The following is an 11,565-nucleotide window of genomic DNA, read 5'->3' as shown; positions in this document are numbered from 1 at the left end:
AGAAATGCTGTTATTACCAGTTTATTTATTAGATATTTCCGCGAGAATTTGGTACAGAGTGAAACCACTACTGCATCTGATTTCTAATTAAGCTCAGTTAAATTTAAGTCTGCCTGTAATATTGAAATTAATTAGATTTTATGCTCAGTTTTATTATACATAACATGGGTAGCAGTCCCCTGGTAAATTTTTTCCAATTAATAAAGAAGAAATTTTCGTTAAATATATCGTAAAATACTCGAAACTAGGTGTAATACATTTCTGAACAGTTTTATTTTGAGACTATTAATTTTTGAAATGGCTGCAGTAGGAATAAGATGGAGACATAGTTAAATTTTAATTTAATACGTGTTATATTCGCATTGTTTATTATATTGGTCCAGGAGATGCTATTTTCTTACATAATTCTCGATACTCTTTCTGTTCTACCCTATCTAGTTACAATTCAGTAATGAATTACTTTAGAAAATTACATTAAAAACATAATACGTTTGTTTTACAAATATTTTTTAAGCTCCCTCGATCCTTAATGTTTGATGTAGGTATTTAATACATTCGACATAGCTCATACCGTAATATAAAGATTGTATAAATCATTTGCATTCTCAATATAAACAAAATGAAGCAATAATTGCTATTTTATATATTTGTCTCATTACTTTTACTAATTTGAAGACTCAGTATTACCAAGCAGGGCATATATTTTTACACACAGCTATAACTAAAATAAACGTAAAATCCAATATTTTTACATTGCGCCTAGAATAAACTGAACATATTCAGGCGTATTATAATGAGACTACTCTCGAGTTAGGCGAATTGTAAGGCAATCACGGATTATTAATTTTCTAGTTTCTAGGTTAGTTTTCTACTTCATCTTATGAGTTTGTACCATGTATGGTATGACATTATATAAACAATCGCTAAATTACAGTATTGTTTTGCTATATTCACTTCAAAAACTAATTAATAATAAAATTTACCAACGATATTACTCTCTCAGTCCTACTAAATAAAATCAACAGTTTAGGAAATATTTGTAATTTTGGCGCCTACACCATTTTCTGTTTTTAATTTTTAATTTATTTTTATAATAAGAGTTTAGAAAATCTTATTTCTAATCTACTAATGTAATTTTCACTAACAAAATTTGACAAACATACTTTACATATAACACAAAATGAAAAACAAAACAAAAATAAGTTAATAAAAATAAGTTAAGAAATAATTCTATCAAAATACATTTTCACACTTCCTATGGCTACGAATGTTATTTGATAGTATACGAAAAAGCATTTCTGGGGTAATAATTTAATAGATCCATCCGTTTATGAGGAACGTTTGAATGGATATCGATATTTAGTTTTTGCAAACTAATTTGCAGCCACTATTAGCAGATGTTCCATTAGACACCCGTAGAAACGTTTGGTTCCATGCACGATGACGTTCCTCCCCATTTCACTATTGATGTACGAAATTATTTATCCATTGTGTTTAATAATACATGAATTGGGAGAGCAGGCCCAATTTCATAGCCACCACGTTCTCCATACATTATCCCGATGGACTTCTTCCTATGGGGATACCTGAAAAGTTTAATGTACGCAGCCCCAGTATAAACAAACGATGAATTGTTACAAATAATTAATTTCAATTGTGATAATATTAGACAATGCTTTTTTGGGTACAAACAAATAACAGTCGTAGAGTTAGGAAGTGTGTGGAGGTGAAAAGTGTCTATTTTGAAAATGTATTTTGATAGTTTTCTTTCATTTAAATAATTTTTTTAACTTATTCCGGTTTTATTTCTCTATTTTGTATTATGTCAAATTTTGGTAGTGAATATTACAATATCAGACAGTAAGATTTTTTAGGCTCTTTATTTTAAAAATATGTACAGTTCTAGCATAGTAATTATGTCCAATTAAAAAATTAAAAACAATAAATGGTGAAGGTGCCACTCGATGTGCACTGTGACATAAAATCACAAATATTTCATAAACTGTTAATTTTACCAAGTTGAACCTAGTGGGTATTATCGTTGGCAAATTCATCACGTAACTTATTTTTGATACAGGCAGATTGCGATCGTCATCTATACAAAAATTCTGGGTTGTTAACCGTTGGGCATAGTCTGTCTTTGGCGTTCTGGGCATAATGAAGTTTCATTTATAATATCAAAAACAAGCTGTACGCATGTGTTATCGATCACCAAATTTGCACCATGCTGAAGTTAATTATTTAGAGACTGTAAATAAAAATATTTTTTAATTTTTACCTTTGAGGGCCCGTAACTTTTTAACGAAGGCCCGTATGAAAAAAATTTAAATGAAGAACTAAAATTATTTTGATCTCATCTATTTGTACTCGATTTTGTATCAAATACCAGGACACTCTCTATATTTAAATTAAACTTTATTTTATGAACATGATTTAAAGTTAATCAATTTCATATATGTAGTATTTGAACGTGATAAGTTCCTTAAAAGAGTTGTGTCTTATTTACGTAGTACATTATTTTGAGATATTTAATATTGGATTATCGTACATGTCATGAAAACTTGTTACATTCTTTGGAATTTCAGATAAATCCAAACAATTCTATAAAAGTACACATTGAACAAATTTCATACCATTAAATTCGTCAAGTTAATATTTCCATTATCTTTTAAAATGTGTGGTTAAAAGGAACTAGGAAAGTTTATAGGAATCCTAAGATAATCTTCATTTCGTAAAATTTATAACGTGGTTAATTTTCAAAAGTAGATTTATTTAAAGAATATTTTGCTAAAAAATCAAGTAGTGTCAGATATCCTAAATTTGCTAAGGAATAAAGATAAGGCGGATTAATTAAAAATATCTTGAAATACAACTTTTCAGTTTGCACGCTAGTTAGTCGTTATATTATGAACCTGTCATTTCACTTACAAACAGTCCCATTAACAGACAACTTTCCCCTATAAAGAAACATTTCCTGCAGAACTCGCCGAGAGTTCCAAAGTTACCTTAATTTGGAACTAAATTCTAGCACGAAACTCCTACCTTGTGCGGGGGCGTAGATATTCAAATAGAGGCAATCCTCGCTCTGCTCCTGTAGGTAAGGCAATAGCCTTTTTAAGTATTCCAATCGTCCTCTCGGCATCCTCTTTAGGGCCGCCGTCTCGTTAGCGATGTCCGGCAGTCGCTGCGGGCATACCGGGCTGAACTTGTCCGCGATTTTCACGCCCTGCCAAAGGGCCCCCGTCACAGGGGGCATGAATCTCAGGCTGCCCAGAGGAGGGCTCGCGTACGGAATCCCCCTGAAAATCTCCACGGGCTCGAGATGCTTGGAATCCAATGTCACTATCACGCCACTCACGTCACCGTACTTAGTCCTCACCGTGCGAGAGGTTAGCGGTGTTCTCTGATCGGGCACCGCATCACTTTTTATTAAATTAGAGAGCAGTAACATAAACAAACATAGCCGGAAAGCTCGCAAATCAACGTAACTGCGGGCCATTTCTGGAGAATCCGAGAGGAGCTAGGTTTCCGACAACATGGTTTAATCTCCCTGGTCGAGGTATTTAGAAACAATTCGCGTAAGCAGCGAACGTTGTAGTTGCAAAAATTCCGCTCGTCACATCTATGGATACTAACCGGAATACGAGTAATATGCTTTTTACTCTACCACACACATTTGTTAATTTATTTGCTCTACGAATATCAAAAAAGAAAAAAATCACAATTATTTTAGCACTTCCTTCTACTATACTTTAAAATACACTCTATTTTAACGTTAGTCACATCTATTAAATTACACGAAATGTCGAGATATAAATTAAATTAGATTAGAATAAACATCGGGTGAAACAATCGACGGACGCGTATAATCTTGACATCACGCACCAGGTCCTGAAAGCTGACTAGCGTTGAGAGCTTACCGACGTCGTCCTGCGCATGCAGCGCCCTAAAGTGCGCACATTCGGCAAATCTGGGAACTAAAGTTCGATTTGTTAATTTTCCAAGAAATTGTGCGGTAATTTCGTTCTAATAAATCAAATTTGAGAGGAATGATGAAGTTTAATAGATGCTTGGTAATAACATTCAATAACTTTCCAGAGAAATATTGAATTGGGTTTAATTCTCGCAGATATGTCACTGAAATACCGTTTTCTCTTCGAGCTAAAGGTGAAGCGTTACACGGGAATATACCAGTAGTTAAAATGTTACGTTATTATTTAACCGTATCGCTATTTATGGATTTGTCATTAATGTATACGAATAGTCGTACATGAATATTGTACACAAGATCATATAGATCTCAATGTAATTGTTTTATGAGATGGTAAACCTTCAAAAATGGAAGCGATATGCATTAGTGAGAGGAATTCCGAAACAAGGGAAATTCTGCACTTTACTTGACTTTTAATATAAGCTTCTGAAATTTAAATGAAGGAATCATTCACGCAAATGTAGTTTAATCCATTTTTTCAAGGAATTACAGTTCCATAAAAAGTGTCGTATTCAGAAGTAGCTAGATGAGAACGGAAATAAGATTTTAAAGGATACCACAAACCAGGATTTATGAGTGAAATTATTCTGACGTTGAATTTTGAATGTTAAGATTTTAAAAAAGGAATTAGCTTATCGATACAACTTTTAGTAAGAAGAACTAAAATGTGTGGAAATGAAAAGTAAAAAAAATATTTAAAAAATAAGCTTTTATTTAAAATACACAAAAAAGAAAAAATAAACCAAGGAGTTCAAAAAACCCATAATGTTGTGTAAACCCCAAACCCACAAAAGGGATATGGTTAGAAATGTCATCAGCAAGAGGATGATAAATAGACACGTAGTATCCATAATCATGTTCTTATGCGAATTTTTATTTTAAGGGGCAAGTTAAAAAAATTACTCGATAAGCTTTTAAATCGGAAAAGAATATGAACATACTGATTATAGACAGTATGCAGTTATCATCCTTTTGCTGGCGACACTTTTATAAAGCAGGGGTGCACATCCCTGTGCATTTCAATAAAAACCTGTTATTAAAATATTTTCATCATTTTAGTATATTATTGTCATTGGAACTGAACAAGCATGCATTTCAAAATCGTAAATTTAGAGGTAGTAGTTTAAATTTGGCTTGCAAGATTTGAACTAAATATACGTACCTACAAACAAATAAACATACGTGTGAAGTTAAATAAAGTTTGCAATAAAAAATCACTCCAGTTGTTGCTAATATTACGAATTTCTGAGTAGAGAAAACACAATGTTGTGTATATCCTGAGGCATAGTTTATACCCTGATATCAGACAACAAACACGTTTACTTACGTGTAATTATGAATTGAGTTTAGTGACTATTCAGAGTAGCATACAATATATTTTAGCAAGCGAACTTAAAAGTTATTCACTGCTACTAATATAAGATCTATTTAGCTAACAAATAGTTGAGTGAACATTACTCAACGAATAGTGTTATTATTTCGACTCAATTGGGTGTGGGCACGTTTTAACAAAAAATGTGATTGATTTTGAGTGAAAATTTACGGGTGTGTTTATTTATTGTGTAATTATGATTGATGTCGCTTTAAATACAGAAACTACAAGAAGAGCCAAAAAATAAGTAGAGTTTGCCTAATAAACTGTTCCCTGAGGGACACGGTATTCGAGATACAGGGAGTTAAAGTTTACAAAACGAATTATATTTTTGTTTTACATCTACGGCTTCATTTTACAATTTTCTACAAAATGAGTTTCAGTAGCTAAGGAATGAGGTATTTGATGATGTAGCATTAAATTTAAGTTCAGTTGGATGGAGAATCTACGCACTATGGCCGGCAAATACAATATGGTTACAAAGAAATTAGTGATATCGTTGAATCGGACGCCTTCCACTAGAATATAATGAACCAAGGGAACTTGGCCGGTAAGATGGCCATCCCGTTCACCTCACCTTAATGTCATGGATTAGTTTGTCTAGTGATTTTTAAAAAATAAAGAAAAACGAGATGAACTGGAAAAAACTAGAGGAAAATTGTAATCTCATGTCATGATAACTTCCTCTATAAATAGTCTGATTAGAATGTTAAAAGTGTATCCATGCGGAAGGACTTTATTTGGAACAATTGTTGTAGGACTCGTTATTTAATTACTAACTCGACCTATTTTTATTTATTATTTATATTTTTTACCTAATGTTATTTTATTATTTAGTTTAATATTTTCTTCCAGAAATGAAATTATCTCTATAAAAAACCGCCACTGGCGTATTATTTTCTTGGGAATAGTTGGCGGCCGCTTTAGTAGCACGTCACTGGTTAAAACCACAAGGTTAATATTTCATCAAGTAAAAGGGTTAATTTATTAGAAAAGTTCAATAAAATGTAAAAAAACTACTACAATTAAAAAACACCAAGGAACATTTTTCACATATTTTTTTTAAACTTTAACACCCTGTATGTCGAATACCGCGTCCCCTAGGAGAAGAGTTTATAGAGCAAACTCTACTTATTTTTTTGGTAATAAAACTATTATTGCAGTTTCCGTATTTAAAGTGAAACCACCCTGTATGTACCTTACATTCTATTCCGTTCTGCCTTCGTATTTAGAATGAATACAATACAAAACTACCTTTATATTATTTAATATGTACAACTTCAAATATGGAAAACAAATTTTTGTAGTGTTTTATTTTATTATGTATTATGTTTTTATTTTATTTAGTATTTATTTTATAAAATACCAACATGACTACGTTCTGTAAATAATTCTTCATTTTGGAAATACTTTTTCAGTTTGCGACTTTTTCTTCCAACCTATCATAAGATTTCGCCTATTTCTGCCATTCCCAGCGCTAGGTCATCTCCTATCAAAAAGCGTTAATAAGTGATTTTAGTAAATGAGTATCAGTGTTTTAGTCCTGCATAAGATTCCGTTAATTAAATGGATGACTGGATGGTCATCTCTAAGTATTACAATAGGAATACACTCACAACATATTCATCCAATATGCTTTTGATTTGTAACTATTAAAGTCTGCTATGTTAAATCCACTAGTTTCGTAAAAAATAAAACATTTTTATGAGTTCAACTATCGTTTCCTTTATTATCGTTGACTGATTATTGATTGTTCTTTTAATGTTCAATAAAATTTAGTAAGATATAACTTCTAGAGTAAGTAGGTAACCCTTTAAATATTTGTATTCCATAATTTAATTACGTTTGTTAAGAAATGCAAGCAGAAAATTTGGAATATGTCAGCCATATAAGCCAACATTCTTCCACCCTACCATACCTGCACAGAGGGCGCCAATCCTCCGTACAAGCATAGCTAATCTACGGTCTACAGGCCGCGGGAATCGAACCCGGGCAGACATTTGCACACTATTTAAGTACTGACGCCTTAACCCATGCGGCTATCGACCGATCCGAAACTGAAAACAAATCTGACTAAAAATTAAGTCAGTAATAAAATTAAACTTAAAATATATGTATATCTCAACCTTAATTGTTTCAATATGCTCATAAAAATACGCTGATTGGGATGTGACAAAAACTACTACTATAAATAGTACGTGAGTACAATGTGTTCAAATTGTTTACAAATTTCTTTTTGTTTTAAATATTATATTTATGTTAAATTTCTTTCTAAAGACTTATAGTATCATCCGTAATGGGCTTTGATATTGTAATGTAATGTTTTAGTTGCGTTATTAATTGAGCATCTAAGAATTACCGTGCAGGTATTTAGCTCCTTTATTTTTGGCTAAACCTTACATGAAACGAGGGGATTCTTATCAATAGTCCCTATAGATACTTAAACTGATAATTCGTTTACCACACAATTTTAATACTTTGAACCTATTATAATATTTTGCCAGAAAACTCCTTAATATATTTCCTAAGCAATCAATTATGATAAAAAAAACTACATCCTTAGTCCCTTCCTATTGACTTATTTCCCAATTAAATTAAATTTAAAATTAGATATTCAATTTTTCTTCAGATAATACTTATTGAATATTTTTAGATTTCTCATGACTCCATTCATGAAGCTGGTCGTTATTGAATCTCATTGAACCTCTTTAATACCTTTTCTTAATTGGAGAATGGCAAAGGAAACGATTTCTTAGAATTATCTCCAATTGGAAACATACTTGGAAGCTATTTCCAAAGTCGTTATAATTGGCTGCGATGTCTAAATAAATTGAGTGGAAAAATTACAAATCATTTTGTTTACTTCAATTAATAGTAAATATTTCCAGTCTTTGTTTGTATCTGAGTGACATTGAAACAAAAATTTGCTGTATTTTTGTTCCATGAGGCAAGGTAGAAACCCCTATTAAATTGGAAATTTGTAAATATATCTCTTTTTAAATAGTTAAAAAATTACTGTAGTGTATAAGATTCATTATAATTCTTACTATTAGATACTATGTCAACAAGAAGAATGGAAAACTTTATTTACGTCAAATTGTTCCATAGACACGCTATACATGTGTATTTCTTTGTATTAACAACCTTAGAGCCGTTTTAATAATAAACTAAAATGTCCTTTACGTTTAATGGAGTTTTAAAGCATTGTCAACAATATGTTACTATGATAATAATTATTTACAAACTAATGTTTGTTTAACATCGAATGTAGTATGATTATGAAATTGATCTTAGTGTTTCTCTATCAAATTATAACAGGTAGGTAAGCTTTCGTTTTGGTTAACTTTTAAAACTTCCATTTCTCAAAATCCCCAATAATAATTATTGTATACGTCTTAACCAATACTAAAATCAAAACAAAGATGGAAGAAATCATGGATTATGTATGTCAATGATTACGAACACATAAAAAACATTTGTTATTTCTGCTGTTAATAATTTTGTTTTTGGGATATATCAAAATTAGTCAACAATGATATTCAAAAGGGATAAATATCACTTATAGAACGGTTTATTTACATATACAGGATGTATGAAAAAGGTATAAAAGGAATCAGAAGTAAGAAATACTTCATTTCTGAGGTACAGGCTGTTTTCGCAAAAATATCTATTTTTGTTTACGTCTCTAAGACGCGTTGTACAAATTAAAATTTAGCACAGAGTATTACCTAATAAGCGTACACTGTTCGAATATGGTAATGATGATGAGAATTTTTAAAAAAATAATTATAATTTATATAGCATTCACGTACAGAATATCCTTTGTTGAATAGCTGGACTTAATTATTTGTAAAATATTCTGCTAGAATATTATGAAAACACAAAATTAATAAATTAGGAACATATAAGCACACGTCAGACACCATTAATATGTCACTAACCTAGCGCTCATTTGTGAGGATGTTTGAGTACGATGTAAGTGACTCATTGAAGTAGAATTGTTTATGAATACGATTAGGGTGAGTTTAATATAAGATACGTGTGAGTGAAACTTTAGTCAGATCTATGAATATGGACCTAAGTATTTCGGACACGAAGTGTTTCTAGACATTTGTTCATGAGAACTTTTTTCTTATATTTTATAGTACTCTTTACGTTTAAACTTGCTTACGTATATTTTTATCATACTGTGCAATACATATAAATTTTAAATATATCCAGGTGCAATTGATAAAAGAATTATAAGATATATCGTTCTAGAACTATTTGTTGAAGAACAGTGAGATTCCGAATTACCTTCCTTTCCTTATGGTTTTGTACTTTTAACCTTCTTTTTAATTTTAGAAACATGATTCTATTTATAAAACAAGGAACCTACAATAACACTGATAAAAAAGATGGTAGGTGTCCTCTTTGGATTTTGCAGATCAGTATAACTTCCGACCTTAAATCACAAGTAATGGGCGGTATTCTAAAAGAACTAATAGTAGGTATAAGTCCAGTATTAGCAGAGATTTAGCGATATGTAGTTCTGTTCTGTTCTGAAAAAGTCTACATACGTTCTTTGTCAATGAATTGTTTCCAATTTCATACATTTTCACTGAAAGCCGTTGCGCAACATTCATAGTATCAAATTCCTTATGTAAAACAATTTTGAAATTACTCTTATAACGACAAACTAATAAACTGACTGAATGATTTGACTTTAAGGGGTTAGTAGGAAAAAGTAAAATAAAACCAAAATGCTTCACGGCTCGCTTTATCGTAGTTTAACGCTTTGATGACATACTGACAAAAGGTAAAAGGCAGGCTTTAGAACGAAGGCAATGCATGAGTGGCATTGATTTCTTTATTTGCCGGGCTATACACTTTGAAATATAATGAAATATTAGTTTTTCTGTAGAGTTTTTAATGCTTCTATCAGACACTTAATTTATCATAATAATATGTAAACCTTGTGTAACTCAAATACGTAAAATATTGCAGGTGGTAATTTCTTGGATTATTTTAAGAAGAAAAATTCCTGTGAATCTATCTCCTGTCCCAGTTAACTTAAATTTTTTGAAAAATTGTAATTATTTACGCAAATGTATTTGAAGATATTCGACGTAAACCGATAAAGTTTAGGTTAGTAACTAAGTAAAAGTAAAAATCAATAGAATTTAATTATGTAAAATGTATATAAAGTATGTCAATGAGTGGGAGAGATATGTGCCAGTAAAAACCCAGAATTTTGACGCCACTATTTTGAAAATTGGTGTAATTGATTTCTAAATATATTTCAAAGAAAATTTTAAATAAATTCCTTATAGTTTCCGAGAATAAAATTATTGAAGTTATAGTACATTCAACGACTACATAGCTGGACTACTGTAGTCTCTAGCGTCATTTGCAATGCGCGTGGAGAGCCACGTGGCCTCAGCGACTCCGAATACTGAAATCGTATTTTGCAATCGTCGTTGCAAATTAATTATCTCGTCGCCGAACAGGTGTTGAAATAATAAAAATCACTTTAAAAAATGATATATTAATCAACAAGAAGCAAGTTCACAATTACACGTTTAATTTCACACTGAATGGAATAAGCGAAGCAGTTCCTTATATAATAAAATAAAAGCATTCTCAGCAAAAGATAAAGAAGTTGACTTTTGTATCTAGTTATTACAGCAAAGAAGTTAATGATTCTGAAAAATAAAATATGAACATAAAAATTATATATAGATATATAATTTGCAACAGTATTTACCTGTTATCTGTTCAATAGTTTTTTTTAGTAGTTAGTGTCAAAAATGGGTAGTTAGTATCAATAATGGTTTGCGTGTATAGCAACTCGGAGTTGATGGATATCGTTTTAATTTATGGTGAAGCATTTGTGTTATGGTGAAGCAAGACAACATTTATGTTAGTTCGTAGAAACTGAGTAAGACGGACCCAAATGTGTTTACACGTTGGTGGATTTTGAACAATTGTTGTAAAATCGGGTATGTCAAATGATTTTATTATTTAAAAACACAAATTAATTGTATTAATTAATAAAGGCAAAAGCAGTTGAATTTGCCGATATAAAATAGGTGCGATAAAATTCTATTTACATATTTCTTTCCTTGCGAAAGTTTTTGTCCGTTTTTATCACACCGCCATGCCGGTCGCATTGTGCGAGGTCAGGTTTTACAGTGGACCAGTTTCCAGTGCCGTGCAGAAG

General features: G+C 31.2%; 1 protein-coding gene across 1 annotated transcript; it reads right to left on the bottom strand.

The window, feature by feature from the left end:
- Window positions 1-3,001: 3,001 nt before the first annotated feature.
- Window positions 3,002-3,499, bottom strand: LOC108911774 (neuroligin-4, Y-linked-like). The gene has a single exon (XM_018716795.1). The coding sequence runs from the start codon at window positions 3,497-3,499 to the stop codon at window positions 3,002-3,004; it is 498 nt and encodes a 165-aa protein (XP_018572311.1).
- Between the last annotated feature and the right edge of the window lie 8,066 nt (window positions 3,500-11,565).

Source organism: Anoplophora glabripennis, unplaced genomic scaffold, assembly GCF_000390285.2.
Source record: "Anoplophora glabripennis isolate ALB-LARVAE unplaced genomic scaffold, Agla_2.0 scaffold621, whole genome shotgun sequence".
NCBI lineage: Eukaryota > Metazoa > Arthropoda > Insecta > Coleoptera > Cerambycidae > Anoplophora > Anoplophora glabripennis.
Note: the sequence above shows the minus strand (reverse complement) of the source record. Positions and strands in the feature narration are given on the sequence as shown.

What these genes read in the sequence shown, in the direction of transcription:
- LOC108911774 (XM_018716795.1), bottom strand. Translation starts at nt 3,499, where the DNA reads ATGGCCCGCAGTTACGTTGATTTGCGAGCTTTCCGGCTATGTTTGTTT.